This window comes from Eschrichtius robustus, chromosome 18 (assembly GCF_028021215.1).
Source record: "Eschrichtius robustus isolate mEscRob2 chromosome 18, mEscRob2.pri, whole genome shotgun sequence".
NCBI classification, from domain to species: Eukaryota; Metazoa; Chordata; class Mammalia; order Artiodactyla; family Eschrichtiidae; genus Eschrichtius; species Eschrichtius robustus.
Genome location: NC_090841.1, coordinates 12,840,212 through 12,863,176, shown reverse-complemented (window position 1 = coordinate 12,863,176; position 22,965 = coordinate 12,840,212). Strand labels below are relative to the sequence as shown.

At 36.1% G+C, this 22,965-nt stretch overlaps 1 protein-coding gene across 3 annotated transcripts in view; it reads left to right on the top strand.

Annotated features, from left to right (window-relative positions):
- The window catches only part of SPART (spartin), a 276,389-nt gene that overhangs the window by 246,475 nt on the left and 6,949 nt on the right, over positions 1-22,965 (top strand). For all 3 annotated transcript variants that reach the window (XM_068526732.1, XM_068526730.1, XM_068526729.1), the window contains exons 3-8: positions 3,030-3,227; positions 5,494-5,649; positions 8,127-8,250; positions 13,012-13,206; positions 14,231-14,389; positions 14,467-14,557. In XM_068526732.1, coding sequence (XP_068382833.1) covers positions 3,030-3,227; positions 5,494-5,649; positions 8,127-8,250; positions 13,012-13,206; positions 14,231-14,389; positions 14,467-14,557 — 923 coding nt within the window. The remainder of the gene's footprint in view (positions 1-3,029; positions 3,228-5,493; positions 5,650-8,126; positions 8,251-13,011; positions 13,207-14,230; positions 14,390-14,466; positions 14,558-22,965) is intronic.

The window sequence follows — 22,965 nt, the reverse complement described above, 5'->3', positions numbered from 1 at the left end:
TAACTTTGATTTCAAAAGGGATTTATGTAACTCATGTGTGAATGTATAACTGTAAATTTCTATACATGTCAAGCCCCAGCTGAGGGGCTGAACTGGGCTAGATCCAGTGTCTGGAATAGTGGTTCTCAACTAGTAAGAATACCCCCCACCCCCAGTCTCCCCACCCTGAGATATTTCGGCAGTAGTTGGGGACATTTTTGGTTGTCACAGCTGGGACTGGGGAGTGTGCTACTGCTACTGGCATGTATAGTGGGTAGAGGCCAGGTGTACTGCCAAACATCTAAACAGGAGAGCTCTCCTCAGTAAAACAATTAACTGAAAATTTCAGTCATGCCAAGGTTGAGAAACCCTGGTCTACAAGTAGAGACTGTGACGATCATCTAAGATGCAGTCCTAACTTTCCAAGCACATAAATTTACCAGGATGCCCTTGGTCCAAGAACAAAGACTGGTGCTAAATAAAGGTTGTTGTTAGGAAACTGTTGTGGAGTTAGTAAGGTATTCTGAAGGTGATGGTCCAATATCAATCTGTTTTTAAAAGAGTGGACATTGGTACAGGGAGATGGGGTTCTAGAAGTAAGGATTCAGTATACATTGGGTGTAACAAAAGGGTTTGCATGTAAGGGAGATGACTATTTGAGCAAGGCAGGTGCTTTTATCCAGAGTCCAGATGATGTGGTTTAGTTACACTACTAGTTATCCAGATTTATTTTCTCTCTTGGTATATTCTGTTTTCAATTCTTATGCCGCTTGTACATGGAGGCAACTTGAAGGTTGTTTAAAGATAGTTGGAGACTTACTGGGGATGTATAAAGGAGATATTTTGGGGCATTGTTGAAAGGAAAACTTCATTAATGGACAGGAAGAATAGTGTGAATCTCGTAAGTTATTTTAAAAAAGAAGCCTTGAGGTTAAAAAGAGTAGGCTTTTTGATTGGGATCGGGAGGGGGCTGATAAAAGATATAATACTTTCTGCTGATCTGTAATAGAGTAAAAGTGGAATTTAAAAAACCTTTGGGGCCTGGGCTACTGGAGGTGCGGGGAATGAACGTCAGGAACATTCTACATGTAGAATGAGCTCATGAGCTCAACCATTAAAATGACTTGTTCTCTAGTAAAAATTTGTTCTGTCTTAGTTCTTTTAATTTTGTTTTTAACCTTTCCAACATCTCCTATTTTGAGTCCTAAATAAAAAGTAAAGTTGTACCCAAAGTTTGAGTCTTTTTAACGGGCTCTCATTTATGCTGCAAAAAAATCTTATGCTGCAAAAAAATCACTATTGCTTTATTTAGGAAATTAGAAATTAATTTGGTTTTAAATAGGCAGACTAGAATTCTATGGCTTCTAAAAACTATTTTTCTCTTCACTTTAGTTTTAATATACTTTTAAACCTGTTAAATTTATAGTCAGTTCATAGGGAACTTGGACATGAGATTGTCCTCTGATAGTGAAACTGGGAGAAGTCAGCCTATGGTGGATGAGCTCACCAATCTGTAATAATCTACCCTAAGAAAGGTCTATAAAGTTTTATTTGAGAAGATTTGAGGATACTCCATTTCAATCAAGGTGACCAGAATGTAGTTAATCTTAGAGAAATCATGCATAGTAAAAGAAACCTTTCCCAAACTTTAGTCATTTAAGTACAACCATTATGATTTTTTTTTGTTAAATCCAGCACTTGTTATTCATATTCTTATTTAAATGTCTCATTTGTTAATTTTTTCCTAAACAATAACAACTGTGAAATTGAGGGAAAGATACTGTGTTTTTCCCTAATACATGTTAAAATATGTTGCTACTCAACTTTAGTTTGTATATTACTTGAAGTCATTTCGTATACCACAGATGGTTATATATCATACTTCGGAAAATACAGTAATCAGTTTTATTGTAACTTGTCTGAAGTTTGACTTTTATAAAAGTTGGAGAGTGGCTTTTGAGATGACTAAAAAAGAGAGAATCCATTAAAAGAAAGAATTTGAAAATGTTTGTTAAGCACTTTCTAGGAAAGAGTCAGACTTGAGTGCTTGATCCCTGCACATTTGCATTCTGTTGGTCAGAGGTGATGATAGTATACCAGAATTTTCCATCGTTTATATGAAATATTTAATCCCTTTGACTCATGTTTATCGCACAGTATTTTGATAATCTGTTGTTCTCTCAAGTTTCTTAATATTAGGAAGAGAGTGTCCTGGGTGAGGGGCGAAGTTATATTCTGGTCACTCAAAGAATAATGGAAATGAATAATTTGGGTATTCTGATTTAAACTTAGTTTCTTCTGAATTTAGATCTCTAGGAGGTGAGCTTAATTAAGTCCTATTGTGATAATCTGATGTCCCGAGATGAGGTTGCAGGGCAGCTTTGTGTCATTTTGATTTAACTTCACAATAGATAGTGAACCCATAAATGTAACTTAATCTTCTTGCTCTGTCAGATAAGGTTGGGTTTAGTTAAAAGAAAATTCAACATTTTGAATGCTGGGTTTCTAATTAAAATAATTGTTTAGTTTCTCCTGTGGTAGATAGGATGTGCTTAAACCCTAGCCCCACTTCTTGGTGTTGACTCTGAGCAACTTAACCTCTCTGTGCCTCAGTTTTCTTGTAGTTAAAATGACAACACTAACCAAGAGGATTAAATCAGTAAATACGTTTGGAGTACTCGGAAACAGTTTGATTTCATTTATTTCCACAAAGGGGTGTCTAATTTGAATAATAAAGAAAACCTTAATTTACTTTGACCATTTATTTAAAGCTAGACTCGTTGGTTAACAGTGGGCTGTTTAAGGGCACCAGCTTTAAGACTATATAATTAGTGGAGCAATAACATTTTTAGCACAGTTCCTGTGAGTGTTTTGCAGGGAGATCAGACTAGCAAATGGCTGATTTTTATTGGGGGTTTGTCGATGGTTCTAGAAAGCCTTGTAAAATGCATTTCAAACTTTAAAATGTGTGCTTGCTAGTATAACAATATTTAAAACCTCGGTGAAAACCTAGTTCTATTAATTGATTTGTTTTAAATTAACCTTTTCAGGTTTGTGACTGGTTGTATCCTCTAGTTCCTGATAGATCTCCAGTTCTTAAATGTACTGTAGGAGCCTACATGTTTCCTGATACAATGTTACAAGCATCAGGATGTTTTGTGGGGGTCGTCTTGTCTTCTGAATTACCAGAAGATGATAGAGAACTCTTTGAGGATCTATTAAGACAAATGTCTGACCTTCGGCTCCAGGTAACTTATGCAATGACCTTCAGGATGTAAACCTACTTTAACATAAGCACTTCTGCTTTTAAAGAAACTGTAATAAGCTCTAATGTGATCATAGTTAGGAAAGTGAGAGTATATAATTTGCCTGCGTATTCACAAATACAAGTTGGGAATTGGCTGTAAATAGTGATTAAGATTGTGGTCTCTGGAGTCAGATTGCCTCTGTTTGAATTTGAACTCTTCCACTTAATAGCTGTTTAACTCAAGCTGTTGATCTTCTCTATAGTTTAGTTTCTTTATCATAAAATCAGGGTAATGATAACATCCACTTCGTTGGGCTGTGATGAAGATTAAAAGTTAATACATTAAGGCACTTACATCAGTGCTAGCAAGTAGTAATGTTCTGTGAATATTTGCTTTTGTTATGACCACTGTCTTACTTCTCAGTTGGGAAAGTGGGCCAATGGGACTAAATGGTGAAATGAAGGTACTTTCAGCATTAGCATCTGGGTAATATTGGACATTTTAGGGGTATGACTTGAGGAACAGGTTTTGTTTGAGGGAATTGTCTTTGTTCTCATGATGAACGAAGGCAAAATAAAATGTGATTTAAAATACGGTTGGTCATCCTGTGAACTTGCCTTATTTAGCCCATTTCCTCTGCCCACATGCTGATCTGTTATAGGGAGTTGAAACAGAGTATAATGGAGATATTTTCTTTAGGTGTTCTTGCCCATCCTAACGTAGGACAAGAGGGGAAAAATATGTTTGATTGTGAATACTGACAGTTATCTGAGGTTGAAGGAGATTGACAGCATGGTAGTGTAATCTTTTATTTTCTCTTTCATTCAGCAGATACTTAGAATTCATTATTTAACCTGGTGCTATGTTAAATGATGGGATGGGAAGAAAGAACAGAGGAGGCTATAAAGATACATATATAACAGCTCCTATTCTTGAGCACCTTACAGTCTGTTGAATAACCACAGTACAGTATGATAGGTGATGGAAAGAAAAGTGAAAGGAGGTCAGGGAGGATTTCAAAAAATAGTTTCCTTTGAGTTCAGTCATGAAAGATTTGTTCCTTTTTTCTGAGGAAGTAGAATACACTTTTAATCCGTACCTGTATTAAAAATTTAAGATCAAAGGTGGTGGGAGCAGATCACCAGCTAAGTGAAAGGTCAGAGAGTCATCTCAGCATTACGCTGTAAGAACTATGTATGAGGATGACCTGGTGATCAACATGTTCTTAAACACTAGATACTTAAGCTGTGTTAACAAAACCCACGACCCCCATACAGAAGTGTGTGTAGCCTCGATGTGCTTAGGAGAGGAGTTTACAAAGGCAGCAACATGGTCAAATGGATATGGGTTTACGTCTAATAAGCTCTGCTGTTTACTAGCCGAATGAAGTGGCATTCCTTAAGTATTCCAGACCTTTTATGGAGCTGTTTCTCGCTTTACCCCTACATTCATTTGGCCTGTATTACTGGGCTCTAGGAAAGAAATTAAACTGACGTTTAGGTTATATGTTTACTTCCTCTGTTCAGTTTTATTGTTTGGTTGAATGTTATTTTTAGTTTTCTGTATTGTCCTAGAACTCCAACAGTAAACAAAAGCTAGTTACTAGCTATACTTTTGATTTGCCTTTACTCTTAAGCATTCATTCAGCAAAGTGTGTGCAAGCAGATTACCTTTAGTGCTGAGTGCAAAAATGGAAAAACAAAATCACCCTTCCGACAATGCAGAGTAGTTAAACTGGATGTGAGGTTTGTTAATTGCCTTTATTTATTTATTTTTGACATTTTGAATTTATTTTTTTATGTAGCAGGTTCTTAGTTATTAGTTATTAGGTTATTAGTTATTAGTTATTAGTTATTAGGTTATTAGTTATCCATTTTATACATATTAGTATATATATGTCAATCCCAATCTCCCAATTGGTAATTGCCTTTAAACTCATTTAGTCTTGTATGTGTTTCCTAAAACTTATAATTTATTATTTAACTAAATTCAAATGTAGCTGCATCTGATTTAATGATCACTTGTACCAATTACGGCTGTTAAGTTTATCTCTTGTACTTGTTTTTTTGAAATTTGCTTTAGGCTATATCCTGTGAGCCAAAGAATTGAAAGGTTTGAGGTTTGGTGATGAGAGAAAAGTATAGAGAAAGACTAGTAAAAGTAGTTGTAAAACACTGTCATTGGAATAGGTGTATTATTGGAGCATAGTGTACCGTAGCTTAGAGGAAATTTGAATTTGAGCTAAGCTTAGGCCTTTACTCCCTAGGCCAACTGGGACCGGGCAGAAGGAGAAAATGAATTCCAAATCCCTGGAAGATCAAGGTGCCCCTCTAACCAATTGAAGGAAGCCAGTGGCACTGATGTGAGACAGTTGGACCCAGGCAGTAAGGATGTGCGTCATAAGGGAAAACGGGGGAAGAAGGTAAGTAGAGTAAGTGAAAGATCAACAAGGTATGAGTGTGTGTTCTATTCTAATGGTACCTTTCACCAGTTTAAATTATTTATAAGATCCCCATTTACTGAAGCAGAGCAACTTGCAGATTCACAAAGTGATCACTGGTAAAATAATTATAATCAGCTTTAATATTCCCTTTCCAAGTATTTGTTATTTAAACTGTTTTAAAAGATAATCTATGTTTGGGGGGGATAGTTTTTTGCAACTATTTGAAAGATTTTTATAATTACGTTAATGATGTGTATGCTTTTTTGTTTTGTGTTATTCTCCACCTTCCTATATACACCAAGATCTTGGGGCTAGGTATGCTTTTCCTTACACTACCATTCTTATTCAGTTCCTTATTTCTTCATGAGTAGTCGACAGAACAGAGAAAATGGGCTTTTAAAAAATACGTTTAGTAGTTTCTTCTTTCATTTCTTAGATTTTGTGATATGTTCCAAATGGTAAATTTGGACTAGAGTTTAGGAAATATTTATTGAGTGCTAGAAAGCTGAGCATAGTGGGAAAAATTTTAAATTTCTCATCTCAGAATATTTCCCATCCTAGTGGGGAGGACAGATTAGCAAAGAGATAATTTCTACCCAATGTGATCATTAGATGAAAGTACATAAGTTGTATAGAACCTAGGTTGTACCTCCTACATAGATGAGTGGTGTGGGAAGCAGTTAAGGAGGCTCCTCCTGGAAGGCACTGTGGCTAAGATGAAGCCCGAAGGTGAAATAAGCAAACCTATGGTGAAAGAAAGTAGCATTGTGTGAGCATTGAATTATAAACAGTTTGGTACTGTTCTTTGTTGTATTCCATACTATAAGTGCTCAGTAATTGTCTTTGGAATTAATGAATATCACATGAATATTCTACTTTTACTTGCCAACTGTCACTGTGGGTTATGTTGAGCATCTTAGACCAGCTTTATGAGGACATTGGGAGTCCAAAATGGAAGTTAGAACTTCGTTTTTAAAAATTTAATTCCTTGGTTAAAAAAAAATCTAATTATATTAAAATATATATATACCTTTGGAAAGCTTTACTCCCATCTTTGTCCCTGTCTACACCATTCCTCCTGCCACTGTTGGTAATTACTTTTATTAGGATCTTGTGTTTCTTTCCCGGGTTTTTTGAGGCAGATAAAAGCAAACAAAATCTGTAATTATTTCTCTCCCTTTCTTATACATAAGGGAACATCATATAGAGTGTCCTCTATGTTTTGTTTTTTTTTTTTTGATAATGAAGTCTGGGGTAAATAGAGAACTTCCTCAGTCTTTTTTACCTCATATTTCATTGTATGACTATATCCTAGTTTCTTTAATCAGTCTCTTATTGAGGGGTGTTTGGTGTGATTGTTTGGTATTACAAGCAGTGCTTCAATGAATAACTTTGTGGAGCCATTGATTCATACATCTGCAGGTAATTCATCAAATAAATTCTTAGAGATGGGGTTACTGTGTCAACCGGTAAATGCATTTGTAATTTTGATAGATTTTGCTACATTGCCCTCCCTAAGGAGCATACTGTTCACTGTGCCAGTAGTTGTTTGGGCATACCTGTCTCCCCACAGCCTGCTCAGCCGAGTGGGCGGTCTGTTTTTTGCCAATCCGATGATGAGAGAAATATATTGGAATATATTAATTTGCATCAATTTTATTATGAGTGAAGTTGAACAAATGCATAAGGGTAACTTTAATTTTGTTTTCTGTGTGATGTCTAGTTATGTCCTTTGTCCATTTTTATTACTGGGTTGTTAGTCCTTTTCTTCACAATTTCTAGGAGCTCTTTATATATTAGGGACATTGGCACATTGTCAAAGATAGAAGTTGCAAATTACAATGAGGTCTGAGTTAGCCTACTCCTAAGTTTTTAGAATGAAAACAAATTTAGCTTTAGATTTTGAGTGTTGGCCCTAGCTGTTAAATTAGCAAAGTACAAGTATTTCTGTGTTTCCCATTTCCATTTAAATGGATTGGTAGATTCTGTGTTTATATACTTTTATTTGCTTTTACTTGATTTCTGTCAGAACCACTTTATTTGGATACATTCTTCCTTACTGACTGAGTCATTTAACAGAAATCTTTTAACCTTACTGAGTACTGTATGCATACATACGAATATCTAGGGGGTGATAGCTCTATGAAGGAACTCAGAGTGGTCAAAGAAAGAAAAAAGTTAATCAATTTAAATATAATTTGATACATGCTGTATTGGAGGTATGTTGGTATTTAAATCTTACTTACCAATAGTACCTAACATAAGACCAGAACAGTTTTCACCTTCATGGTGGTTATGGTATTGCACTTTATGTAATAAAATGTACTTATAACTAGGCTGGCTGGAAATATTTTCATTAATTAGTATTTGTTGGCTTAATATTTTATTACAAAATGCTTATGATTTTTCCTCCTCTTAGTATTTATTTCACATTTTGAAATATTTTTACTGTTTAGACCAAAGGTACTTCAAGTGAAGAAGTTAATCTGAGTCACATTGTACCTTATGAGCCAGTTTCAGAAGAAAAAGCAAAGGAATTACCTGAATGGAGTGAGAAAGTGGCTCAAAACATTTTGTCAGGTATTATAGTAATGTTAACTTTTTTGCCTGTATAATGTGAAACCTTTGACTCCCATTAGAGAATACTTGGAAAGATACTATTTTATGTTTTGGTTTTAAATGATCAGTTTATAAATATTTAAAAATAGAAGGAACTAGTCTCTTTGAATGTCACATATTGTCATATTGGTGTAAGTTCTTCTTGGTCTATTATTCTCTGTTTTACTCTTGGGAAAATTGGTAGTGAAAAGCTTCAAGAATCTCCAAACTTTCAGAATAGCTCTGAACATAAAATTAGTTATTTTCCTTTCCCCTTTGAAATTCCCCCTTAATCTTTTTTTCTCCCCTCTCCTTCCTCCTTCTCCACCAAAAAAATGACATTCATCCGTCTTTGGAAGCAAAGTAGCACTCCCCTAACCTTATAGCAATACAGGCATGAGGAGACCTGAGAATTACAGCCAAGCTGTTTGGGAAGTAGACCCTACTATTTAATTATGGTTAGAAAGGGCTTCAGATCATTTATTTTAAAAACAAAATAATCATTACTGACACATATGTTTATACTTTAATTGGTTAACAATTTAACTGCAGTAGCTCTCAGATTGAGACCTTCTATTTTGTTTTTTAGAAAACATTGCCAGTCACTATTATTCAGTAAGTCAAATTCATGACCCAGTAAGGGGATCTTGACTAGTTATTTAAAAGACTATCAGTATAGGTTTCCATCTCTGATTTATAGGTTTAAACTCATTAAAATAACGAAGGTGTCTAAAGCAGAGGAAATCTTTAACATGAAAAACCAGCAAACTAAAATAAGTGAAAAATGATTAAGTAGTTAGGAGCAAACAAAATATTTTGCCCAGTGTCAAAGAGCTGCTTGAGACAAGTAGAAAAGATAAAGCCAAATTTTCAAATATATGTGTAACAGTTAAAATTTAACCTTGAAAGAGATTTTTAAAGAAGTTGTAAAGGGACTTCCCTGGTGGTCCAGTGGTTAAGACTTCACCTTCCAATGCAGGTGGTGCAGGTTCAATCCCTGGTTGGAGAGCTAAGATCCCACATGCCTCCCAGCCAAAAAAAAAAGTAAAATGTAAAACAGAAGCAATATTGTAACAAATTCAATAAAGACTTTAAAAATGGTGCACATCAAAAAAAAAAAAGTTGTAAAGAAAAACCTTCACTCTTACTACCTTGCCCCCTAGCTTTACAGGCTGCTAAGTTGTTTATTAGGTCAGTATTCAGAAAATTAGCCCTAATCCACACATATGTACATAACTAAATTCAAAGGTAATTAAGTTTTCGAGTTTATACTGCTATAAGACTGTATAGTATCCATGTGTAACAAACCATCCCAAACTTAATGATGTGAAACAACTACTTGTTTATGCTTAGGAATTCTGTGGGCCAGGTATTCCAAAAGGTCGTATCAGGGATGGCTTGTATCTGCTTCATGATGTCAGGGCCTCAGCTAGGAAGACTCAAAGGCCGACTCGTGACTCAGTAGCTGGGGGCTGGAATCATCTGCAGACTCCTTCAGTCACACTGAAGTTGGCATCTGGGTTAGGAGAGCTCAAGATCTAGGACTGCCTACACATGACCTCTCCATGCCTCTTGACTTCCTCACAGCATGGCAGCCTTAAGCTCATCTGGCATCTGCGTGGTAGCTCAGGGTTCAAGTGTGAATGGTCCACCAAACAGGCAGAAGCTGCATTACCATTTCTGACATACTCTTGGAAATTTCCAGCATCATTAGTTATAAGCAAGTAACAAGCCTGCCCCGATTCAAGGGAATGTGACATAGACCCCACTTCTCAATGGGAAGAATGTCAAGGTCATGTTGAAAGAAGATGTGGAATAGGAGGTACTGTTTTTGACCATCTTTGGAAAATACCACGTGCCACAAAATCTTAGGCCTCCTAGGCACCATACAGATTCCACACACTGGTTCTATTCGAAGAAGTAGATCATCCTGAGAGCCAGCTAACCCTGAGGAGAGATCTCTTCAGAGATTTCAGAAGAACTGTTAGCAGTGCATCATTTGAAAATGAGCCAAAACTACCTTCTGGTAACACTTAGAGACCTTCTTTACTACTTGGGACTTCAGTGTCTTCAGGCTTGTAACTCTCTTCCTTTTCATCCTGTATCCTCAGGGCTAGAGTTCTAGCAATAGCCCTAATAGTAACATTAAAACTATTTAACTGCCAATCAGAATACCTGTCTTCTTATATACCTCCTTTTAATAGGTAGCATGAAAAACAACTAGCTCACTGACTACTTAAGGTACAAGTAACAGAGAAAGGTGTAAGAAATATCCGTGATTTACTCCAGAAAAAATTATCTGATCTGTCAAGAAACTATTTCTACCTGACTCATGTAGGTTCTGTACAAATATGAGTAACCAGGGATCTAAATTGAGCTCATTCACCTTAGCCCAATGATGAGTAAAGATCAATAAAAGCTATAGTCTTATACTTTATGAATGTAAGAGGTGAAAAAAAAAAAACTGCTTAAAATTTACACTTGTAGAAAATTGGCTTGAGAAGCCTAGACTTACACTTTAAGAAGGCAGCCGCCAAACATTTTAGATGGAGTAGAGTCTAATAAGCTACTTTGGGAGGAGGTAGAAGATTGGTGGCAATAGACTGAATAGAGTCCCCACTGGGTTAGGTTTGAATTAGGTCATTTTATGTCATCTGCCAACCTCTCATTTATTCAGCATTCATTCATTGCCTGCTATATCTCAGCATTAACTGGGTGTGTAGGACGCAGACATGGATAGAATAAATCTATATCTGGCATTGCACATGCCATTTAAAAGGTCTTAATAGCTACCAATGAAATACTGTATTTCCATAGCTTCCATTGCAGCCTCTACAGTTTTAATTATCTCTTCCATGGTGATATCTTGTTTATAATTAACATCTAGTTTTTCTCTTTATTAGTCCTGTGACTTTTCATTTATCTCACTTCCACTTATTTTTCTGAAAGTCATCGATGGACTCCATCCCCCTTGTTTTTTTTTTTTTAAAGATTTAGTTTTTTGTTTTTTTTTTTTAATTTATTATTTATTTATTATTTTTATTTTTGGCTGTGTTGGGTCTTCGTTTCTGTGTGACGGCTTTCTCCAGTTGCGGCGAGTGGGGGCCACTCTTCATCGCGGTGCGCGGGCCTCTCACTATCGCGGCCTCTCTTGTTGCGGAGCAGAGGCTCCAGATGCTCAGGCTCAGTAGTTGTGGCTCACGGGCCCAGTTGCTCCGTGGCATGTGGGATCTTCCCAGACCAGGGCTCGAACCTGTGTCCCCTGCATTTGCAGGCAGATTCTCAACCACTGCGCCACCAGGGAAGCCCCTCCCCTTGTTTGATATAGTTTCTTTGTAGGATTATAGTCTACTTGAGCTCACCTTTGTTCATTGTCATTTATTTTATGATTTATTAGTTTTCCTTGAACTTCAAGCTGTTTTTCACCTAACACTTTTCAATCTATCAGTTAACTCTAAAAACACATAATTTTTTCTTGACTAGACATCTTCAGTCCCTTTATTGTTATGTGAACTCCTGGCTGGAACCTGTTTGCCTGGGTTTGAGCCCTGATCCTCCGCCAAGGGTAGGACAGTGGGGATAGGGTTGGAGCCAGAGGTGGACATGTTGTCTGAAACAGGAAGAGAAACACATCAATTTTTCCAATCAGTTACTCCCTGGTACTTTTCATTCACATTTTAAAATAAACGGGTATGATTTTCACATTATCATTGGATGCCTGCTTACTAATGGGCTGAAGTAATTATGTAAAAACCATGGCACAGATCTTGGAAAACATACATAAGTATTTTTAAAGGCTCATTGTTTCAGGGTATAGCCAAAAAGGAGATATTTAAAATTGTAACTCTCCCCAGGGGAGGGTAACACTTTCCTCCCCCTCTTAGGGAAAACTGTTCTCCTTGTGTTTGTTTTCTTGGTTCTCCCATCTCCTTCCCACGTCTCCTTTTCCCACATGCTGTCTGGCTCAAGGCCTTTTCTCTTCACTAGAGAAGTCTCTGTCACCCTGCTTTCTCTCGGACAATCTCTGCTTTCATTCTTGCTGCAAGAAGCATGAACAAGGCAAAAGGCTAGGGCCTAGTCTCATGAGAAATAGTTAGAAATAGCTCAATCCTCCTTTCTTTTAGAGTTTTTCTTCTCCTGAATTTTTTGGGAGTTCTCATGTCTTTGTCATTCAGGTTTAAAGTGCAAATTAAAAGGTGCTAAGATCAAGGGATTTGGGATTGAGGAAGGAGCAGGACCCCCTGCCTTATGTCCTTAGCCGAAAGCAAACAAGCAAAAGTTCTGCCTTGGTGTCTGAGATACAGATTGTTGGTGTATCTGTCTCCTTCAAGGCTTTGTGGGGGAAAAGTGGTGCCTGCACGAAGGCAAAAAGAACAAGGATACTGGGTCTTCTAGCCAAATACCATCGTAATGGCACCAAAACCCAAAATTAGTCCCTAACAATAGTATACTGTGGTAAGTAATATATAGAGATGCCTACAAGTTGTAGTGACAGCACAGAGTAATACAGAACTGTTGTTGAGTGATATATGGCCTAAGTATTGAAAGACGAATTTACTTAGAAAAGGTATATATTCCAGGCAGAACACTACAGGTACAAAGTTGGCTTGAAAATTTATGGCATGTTTGGGATTTGAATATTGAACTCCTTGGTTTTTTTTCCTGTTGATCAGTTATTTGTTAAAGGGCTTAAAGGTATAATCAGTCCTAATTTTGTGCAATTCAAAATTTTCCTTTAAAAAGGTGCTTCCTGGGTGAGTTGGGGTTTGGTCAAAGGTGCTGAGTTTACTGGCAAAGCCATCCAGAAAGGCGCTTCTAAACTCCGAGAACGGATTCAACCAGAAGAAAAACCAGTGGAAGTTAGTCCAGCTGTGACCAAGGGACTTTATATAGCAAAGCAGGCTACCGGAGGAGCAGCGAAAGTCAGTCAGTTCCTGGGTAAAGTAACTTCAGATTCCTTTACTTTTTTTCAGTTAAATTAAAAGTAATCTCTTAGTCCAGGTTAAATCTCATTTAGATGGTTTAAATTTAAGAGTAAAGAATTAGGACAAAGCAGTTTTGCCTTTCTACTCATGGTAGAATCAGTAGACCAGCAACATCAACCTGAGAGCCTTAGAAATATTTCAGGCACTTGACACACCTACTGATTCAATATCTCCATTTTTATAAGATCTCTAGGTGATTCTTATTTGCATATTAAAGTTTGAGAAACACTGGTTAGGGGTTGTTTTGATGTGTTGGAGAGGGGAGTGTCTGCATTTGAAAAGGAATGTATTTGCTATCCTTGAATATGACATATTCTTTTAAGGACAACTCACTTCCTAAGCAGTTGAGAGTCAAGAGTGAGGGATGTATTGTCTTGAGTAAAGCTGACTTAGTGATTCTGGTGTCAGCCTTCCCTAGTAATATGCCTCTAAACCCCTCTCCTTTGAGGATCACAGCTCTGAAGTTTGGTATTTTAAGATGGTCATATAGCTCCTTAGTGGATTGTCATAAAATTTAGTAAGATAATCTTTTTGGTATTTGGTATTCTTTGGAGTCAGATTTTTGGTTTGTTTACTTTTACATAGACTTAAATACTTCATTACTATTTCAGTGAGTATTTGCTGATAGGGAGGAAAAGTATGAATACACTTAGCTGGAAAACATGAAAGTTGGACATACCAGTCTTGCACTGCAGATAGAAAAGGTGGATGGTTCTCTTCTAAGCAAATTGCCAAAAAGAACATTATATTTAAGAGTCAGTAAGCTCTGCAAACACATCCTAAACTAAGAAATAACCTTTGTTTAAAAAGTAACCAGCCTTGTTTTCATTCTTTTTTAAATAGGAATGGTAACATTATACAGTAAAACAACTTTAGATGCTTATGGAAGAATTTTGCTAAGTGAGAGTGGTAAAATCAAGGGAAGAATACATTTTTTGCTAAGTTTTTTTGTTTTTGTTTTTTTATGGTTATATTAGTTGACGGAGTTTGTACTGTAGCAAATTGTGTTGGAAAGGAATTAGCTCCACATGTCAAGAAGCATGGAAGCAAACTTGTTCCAGAATCTCTTAAAAAAGACAAAAATGGGAAGTCTCCCCTGGATGGTGCTATGGTTGTAGCAGCAAGCAGTGTTCAAGGTAACATAAAGGTCTAAAAATTTAGGAAGATCTATTTGCTGAGGGCTGGTTTTACTTACTTTTAAATGTATTTGCAGGATTTTCAACTGTCTGGCAAGGATTGGAATGTGCAGCTAAATGCATTGTTAATAATGTTTCAGTAGAAACTGTACAAACTGTCAGATACAAGTAAGTTGAATTTTATCATTTTAATGATGAAATCTCTTGTAGCATTTGTAAAACTCTAGGACAGTTAAAATGATTGTATAGTTATTTTTATTAAGTATCTGATAAAACAATTTTTTTTCACTTGCTATTTTTAAGTAGGGAGAAGAATAAAGTTTTAGCAAATTAATAGTATTACTGTGACTTTGCCTTATGTTACTAATTGTTATAAATACTTGTTCATCATAAATGGAAAGAATAGGTTTAAGTTTTTTTTTTTAATGCCTGGAATTTCTGTATGCCTTATTAACTGCATGTTCTTGATGGGTGATGTTTGCCTATAGTTTTGATGGGGAAAACTTGAATTATAATTAAACTATTATACTTTGTTAATACTAGCCCCTTCTATATACAAAGAATGTTAAATTTTCACACCTTATGAATCTACCACTGTGCATCTCTATTGGAATAGATAGATGGTATGAGAAGACATACCATTAAGAAATAGACAAACATAGAAATGAATGATTTATTCAAGTTTATCTGATAAGTGGTATTAAAGATAAGACTTAAGAACAGGATTTTCTGATTTTAGCTCTTTATTCTGTCTTTATAAGTACTAGAGGGCTAAACTTAAATTTAGTATGAAGGACCTGAGTTGCTTTCTTAGCTTTGAATTAGTTTAGATCTTAATATTTAATTTTATTTAGAAGAAAAAAAATAATGGTGTTCTCAACTCTTGGTTATTTGTGTTAATTATTTACTCACTGACAGCATTTGAGTTCATACTTATATATCAGACATTGTGTTCAGTGCTTTCCATGTGTATTATTTAATCTTTAATAACGCTATTATCTCCATTTTACAGATGAAGAAACCAAAAGCATAGAGCCTTAAATATCTTGTTAAGAATTGTACCCCTAGTAAGTGGTAGAGATGAGATGTAATCCAGGTCCCTCTGTCATGCAGTGTCAGAGAACAGTGCTGGGCCAACACTGCCCTTAACGGGATATCTGTGCAAGTTTAGTATCTAGAGTTATTTTCTACCACTACCTAGCATGTGTTTAGACTCCCTCCTACCACAATAAATTACCTTTGGTTTAGGAAATACTAACTTAATTTCCAGCCTAAGTTGATTTTATCTGCTCAGTCTGGGGCATGCATACCTTAGAATCAAAGCAACACAGCCATATCATCTTGGAGTGCCAGTTTTACCAAAGGATTTGGAAAAGAAAATGCAGAGTAGATCTGAAATTTTGGTGGAGATGTAAAGCTCAAGTCTCCCAGCTCACTTCCTGCTACTTGTGGCATTGACCTCTAACACTCTTTTTGTTATGCCTTTCAGGTTACTTTGATGGATGAGTCATAATTAGGAAAATAGTTTCTTCTTTTGTTGCAAGAGCAGGAGAAAGTCAGAAGTGTGTTTTAGACCAAAAGTGGGTTATTTTTAGATTATCATATGTTATCACAGATAAATAGGCAGTCATATGATTAAGTAGGAAGTGCTTTATTGGGTTTGTCCATTTCCTACTTTAATGAAAAAAAAATGCTTACCTAAGTACAGTTAAGTGGAGCCCTGTTAAAAGGTTTGAGATTCACATAATGAGGAAGTACAGGTTTTGAGGTAGATTTTGTATTTCTTGTCCTAGTGAGGAGAACTTAATATGATAAATAGGGTATTTTAACAGTGGTTCTGAGCTAATTTATTTCTGTTATGGTGTACATTGCTAGTTTTATCCTTTCCTCCAAAGATTCATGGAGTGAAAAAAAGGTGAGAATTTAGTTAAGTAGGTTTGTATTTCCAGTTATAAGGGTACTTTAGTCTTAGCAGTAACTTAATTAGGAAACTTGGAAAGATGGGAGGGACAGTGGGGAATAACAGGTTTTGTCCAAGTAATACTGTTTTCTCACTTACGAATAATCTGGCTCAGAAGTAGAAATTGCTTTTTAGGAGAAGAAACTGCAAGTATTAAACCGGTAATAACTCAGTGATATTTGTCACTCAAGAATTGGAAAAGCTAGTTGTTCTTTAATTTAGTTCTCAATAATTTACATAAATTTATATTTATTTACATTTATGAATTTACATTTATTTACACTGTGAAAATTATTTGATAGAGTGAGCATTTGTGATTTTCTGCTCTCATCCAACTGACGGTTGTATAGTAAAGAAAACTTATTATTTTTGGAAAATGTGTATTCTTATTGTCTGTGAGAAATTATTCCCCCAAGTAGTCATGTAACATTTTATGGAAAAACTCGAACGAACTATTTGGCCAACCCAATATTATATAAACGTCTTCCTCTGATTTCTGGTAGTATAAGCCAATACAGAGGATTATTTTTTTAATTTAGGCTATTTGAAGGCAGTTTGTATTAGAGAATTATATTCTCCAGGCCTTTTATGGTTTTGATTATGATTCAGGGCTGTGTTCATTGATTATGAATGATTTACCTAAAGATCTATATAATTAATTACACTCCTAAATTTTTAAGGTAAATGTATAAGAAATATTTATTAAAACTTTATTTTTTTGGTTACATTAATACTTTTGTCCTATTTTAGATTTAGGAACATGAAGACCTACAGGAACAATGAAAAGCAATTAAGTAACTTTAAACCTGCTATATTTAATTGCAGTATACTATCTATTAAATAATTCATCACTCTTCTACATAGCTTCTAAAGTTCACCTTTAAGCTCCTTTTTTTCCACTTTAAATTGTTTAGAGGAAAATAATATAACTTCAGTAAGTTAGGTGCATTTTTCTTTTCCCCTCAGTAATATTTTATCTTAGAACACATTTGTGAAGAATAAGCTTAGTAAAAATATTTTCCTATAAGAATTTACTCGTATAAGGTATAGTACTTTATTGGATTATTTAGTGAATTTTAAGTAAAATTCCCCTTAAATTTGCACTGGGTGAAGGGGCAAATTCAAATCCATTTGAGGGTATCTCCTTTGGCAGATGTCATGTTACCCAAAATGAATTCTATATAACATCTACTCAGGAGTTATATAGGATCAATCTTCTCTTTTCAATATGGTAACTATACAAACATTTAAGCACAATCATTATGTCTTCCGCTTATTTTTTCTTCTCTACTAAATACTCCCAGTTTAACAATTCCATATATAGTTTGAATTCCAGAACCTTCCTTCATCAGTGTTGTTCTCAAAATATGGAACCCAGAATTGAATCTAATATTCCAAAAGTCTTATAACCAGATTAAATACAGTAGGGTTGCCTCCCTTGTTTTGGTCATATTTAGCATGTGATAAGCATGGCACAGAAGACAAAGAGTATATCTTTATAGTAGCTGTTACTTTATTGGCCCATATCAAACTTGGTTTGTTTTTTTTTTTTCTTTTTTTTTCTTTTTTTTTTTGACTTTTATTTTATTTATTTTTATACAGCAGGTTCTTATTAGTTATCCTTTTTTTTTTAAAATTTTTATTTATTTATTTATGACTGTGTTGGGTCTTTGTTTCTCTGCGAGGGCTTTCTCCAGTTGTGGCAAGTGGGGGCCACTCTTCATCACAGTGCGTGGGCCTCTCACTATCGCGGCCTCTCTTGTTGCGGAGCACAGGCTTCAGATGCGCAGGCTCAGTAATTGTGGCTCACGGGCCCAGCGGCTCCGCGGCATGTGGGATCTTCCCAGACCAGGGCTCGAACCCATGTCCCCTGCATTGGCAGGCAGATTCTTAACCACTGCGCCACCAGGGAAGTCCTAGTTATCCATTTTATACATATTAGTGTATATATGTCAATCCCAATCACCCAATTCATCACACCACCACCACCAGCCACCCCCCGTGGCTTTCCCCCTTTGGTGTCCATACGTTTGTTCTCTACATCTGTGTCTCAATATCTGCCCTGCAGACTGGTTCGTCTGTACCATTTTTCTAGGTTCCACATATATGCGTTAATATACAATATTTGTGGGCTTCCCTGGTGGCGCAGTGGTTGAGAATCTGCCTGCCAATGTAGGGGACACGGGTTCGAGCCCTGGTCTGGGAGGATCCCACATGCCGCGGAGCAACTAGGCCCGTGAGCCACAATTACTGAGCCTGCGCGTCTGGAGCCTGTGCTCCGCAACAAGAGAGGCCGCGATAGTGAGAGGCCCACGCACCGTGATGAAGAGTGGCCCCCGCTTGCCACAACTAGAGAAAGCCCTCGCAGAGAAACGAAGACCCAACACAGCCATAAATAAAATTAAAAAAAAAATTCTTCTAAAAAAAAAAAATATATATATATATATATATATATATATATACACACAATATTTGTTTTTCTCTTTCTGACTTACTTCAGTCTGTATGACAGTTGCTAGATCCATCCATGTCTCAACAAATGACCCAATTTCGTTCCTTTTTATGGCTGAGTAATATTCCATTGTATATATGTACCACATCTTCTTTATGCATTCATCTGTCGATGGGCATTTAGGTTGCTTCCATGACTGGCTATTGTAAATACTGCTGCAATGAACACTGGGGTGCATGTGTCTTTTTGAATTATGGTTTTCTCTGGGTATATGCCCAGTAGTGGGATTGCTGGATCATATGATAATTCTATTTTTAGTTTTTTAAGGAACCTCCATACTGTTCTCCATAGTGACTGTATCAATTTACATTCCCACCAACAGTGCAAGAGGGTTCCCTTTTCTCCACACCCTCTCCAGCATTTGTTGTTTGTAGATTTTCTGATGATGCCCATTCTAACTGGTGTGAGGTGATACCTCATTGTAGTTTTGATTTGCATTTCTCTAATAATTAGTGATGTTGAGCAGCTTTTCATGTGCTTCTTGGCCATCTATATGTCTTCTTTGGAGAAATGTCTGTTTAGGTCTTCTGCCCATTTTTGGATTGGGTTGTTTGTTTTTTTGATATTGAGCTGCATGAGCTGTTTATATATTTTGGAGATTAATCCTTTGTCCGTTGATTCGTTTGCAAATATTTTCTCCCATTCTGAGGGTTGTCTTTTTTGTCTTGTTTATGGTTTCCTTTACTGTGCAAAAGCTTTGAAGTTTCATTAGGTCCCATTTGTTTATTTTTGTTTTTATTTCCATTACCCTAGGAGGTGGATCAAAAAAGATCTTGCTGTGATTTATGTCAAAGAGTGTTCTTCCTATGTTTTCCTCTAAGAGTTTTATAGTGTCCGGTCTTACATTTAGGTCTCTAATCCATTTTGAGTTTATTTTTGTGTATGGTGTTAGGGAGTGTTCTAATTTCATTCTTTTCCATGTAGCTATCCAGTTTTCCCAGCACCATTTATTGAAGAGACTGTCTTTTCTCCATTGTACATCCTTGCCTCCTTTGTCATAGATTAGTTGACCATAGGTGCGTGGGTTTATCTCTGGGCTTTCTATCCTGTGCCATTGATCTATATTTCTGTTTTTGTGCCACTACCATACTGTCTTGATTACTGTAGCTTTGTAGTATAGTCTGAAGTCAGGGAGTCTGATTCCTCCAGCTCCGTTTTTTTCCCTCAAGAGTGCTTTGGCTATTCGGGGTCTTTTGTGTCTCCATACAAATTTTAAGATTTTTTGTTCTAGTTCCGTAAAAAAATGCCATTGGTAATTTGATAGGGATTGCATTGAATCTGTAGATTGCTTTGGGTAGTACAGTCATTTTCACAATATTGATTCTTCCAATCCGAGAACATGGTATATGTCTCCATCTGTTGGTATCATCTTTAATTTCTTTCATCACTGTCTTATAGTTTTCTGCATACAGTTCGTTTGTCTCCCTAGGTAGGTTTATTCCTAGGTATTCTTTTGTTGCAATGGTAAACGGGAGCGTTTCCTTAATTTCTCTTTCAGATTTTTCATCATTAGTGTATAGGATTGCAAGAGATTTCTGTGCATTAATTTTGTATCCTGCAACTTTACCAGATTCATTGATTAGCTCTAGTTGTTTTCTGGTGGCATCTTTAGGATTCTCTATGTATAGTATCATGTCATCTGCAAACAGGGACAGTTTTACTTCTTCTTTTCCAGTTTGTATTCCTTTTATTTCTTTTTCTTCTCTGATTGCCATGGCTAGGACTTCCAAAACTATGTTGAGTGATACTGGCGAGAGTGGACATCCTTGTCTTGTTCCTGATCTTAGAAGAAATGCTTTCAATTTCTTACCATTGAGAATGATGTTTGCTGTGGGTTTGTCATATATGGCCTTATTATGTTGAGGTAGGTTCCCTCTATGCCCACTTTCTGGAGAGTTTTTATCATAAATGGGTGTTGAATTTTGTCAAAAGCTTTTTCTGCATCTATTGAGATGATCATATGGTTTTTCTCCTTCAATTTGTTAATGTGGTGTATCACATTGTTTGATTTGCATATATTGAAGAATCCTTGCATCCCTGGGATTAATCCCACTTGATCATGGTGTATGATCCTTTTAATGTGTTGTTGGATTCTGTTTGCTAGTATTTTGTTGAGGATTTTTGCATCTATATTCATCAGTGATATTGGTCTGTAATTTTCTTTTTTTGTAGTGTCTTTTTCTGGTTTTGGTATCAGGATGATTGTGGCCTCATAGAATGAGTTTGGGAGTGTTCCTTCCTCTGCAGTTTTTTGGAAGAGTTGGAGAAGGAAGGGTGTTAGCTCTTCTCTAAATGTTTGATAGAATTCACCTGTGAAGCCATCTGGTCCTGGACTTTTGTTTGTTGGAAGATTTTTAATCACAGTTTCAGTTTCATTACTTGTGATTGGTCTGTTCATATTTTCTATTTCTTCCTGGTTCGGTCTTGGAAGGTTATAACTTTCTAAGAATTTGTCCATTTCTTCCAGGTTGTCCATTTTATTGGCATAGAGTTGCTTGTAGTAGTCTCTTAGGATGCTTTGTACTTCTGGGGTGTCTGTTGTAACTTCTCCTTTTTCGTTTCTAATTTTATTGATTTGAGTCCTCTCCCTCTTTTTCTTGATGAGTCTGGCTAATGGTTTGTCAATTTTGTTTATCTTCTCAAAGAACCAGCTTTTAGTTTTATTGATCTTTGCTATTGTTTTCTTTGTTTCTATTTCATTTATTTCTGCTCTCATCTTTATGCTTTGTTTCCTTCTGCTAACTTTGGGTTTTGTTTGTTCTTCTTTCTCTAGTTCCTTTAGGTGTAAGGTTAGATTGTTTATTTGAGATTTTTCTTGTTTCTTGAGGTAGACTTGTACAGCTATAAACTTCCCTCTTAGAACTGCTTTTGCTGCATCCTGTAGGTTTTGGATCGTCGTGTTTTCATTGTCATTTGTCTCTAGGTATTTTTTTATTTCCTCTTTGATTTCGTCAATGATCTCTTGGTTATTTAGTAACGTATTGTTTAGCCTCCATGTGTTTGTGCTTTTTATGTTTTTTTCCTTGTAATTCATTTCTAATCTCATGGCGTTGTGGTCAGAAAAGATGCTTGATATGATTTCAATTTTCTTAAATTTACTGAGGCTTGATTTGTGACCCAAGATGTGATCTATCCTGGAGAATGTTCCATGCCCAGTTGAGAAGAAAGTGTAATCTGCTGTTTTTGGATGGAATGTCCTATAAATATCAGTTAAATCTATCTGGTCTATGGTGTCATTTAAAGCTTCTGTTTCCTTATTTATTTTCATTTTGGATGATCTGTCCATTGGTGTAAGTGAGGTGTTAAAGTCCCCCGCTATTACTGTGTTACTGTCTATTTCCTCTTTTATAGCTGTTAGCAGTTGCCTTAAGTATTGAGGTGCTCCTATGTTGGGTGCATATATATTTATAATTGTTACATCTTCTTCTTGGATTGATCCCTTGATCATTATATAGTGTCCCTCCTTGTCTCTTGTAACATTCTTTATTTTCAAGTCTATGTTATCTGATATGAGTATTGCTACTCCAGCTTTCTTTTGATTTCCATTTGCATGGAATATGTTTTTCCATCCCCTCACTTTCAGTCTGTATGTGTCCCTAGGTCTGAAGCGTGTCTCTTGTAGACAGCATATATGTGGGTCTTGTTTTTGTATCCATTCAGCAAGCCTGTGTCTTTTGGTTGGAGCATTTAATCCATTCACGTTTAAGGTAATTATCGATATGTATGTTCCTATGACCATTTTCTTAATTGTTTTGGGTTTGTTTTTGTAGGTCCTTTTCTTCTCTTGTGTTTCCCACTTAGAGAAGTTCCTTTAGCATTTGTTGTAGAGCTGGTTTGGTGGTGCTGAATTCTCTTAGCTTTTGCTTGTCTGTAAAGCTTTTGATATCTCCATCAAATATGAATGAGATCCTTGCCGGGTAGAGTAATCTTGGTTGTAGTTTCTTCCCTTTCATCACTTTAAGTATATCATGCCACTCCCTTCTGGCTTGTAGAGTTTCTGCTGAGAAATCAGCTGTTAACCTTATGGGAGTTCCCTTGTATGTTATTTGTCATTTTTTCCTTGCTGCTTTCAATAGTTTTTCTTTGTCTTTAATTTTTGCCAAT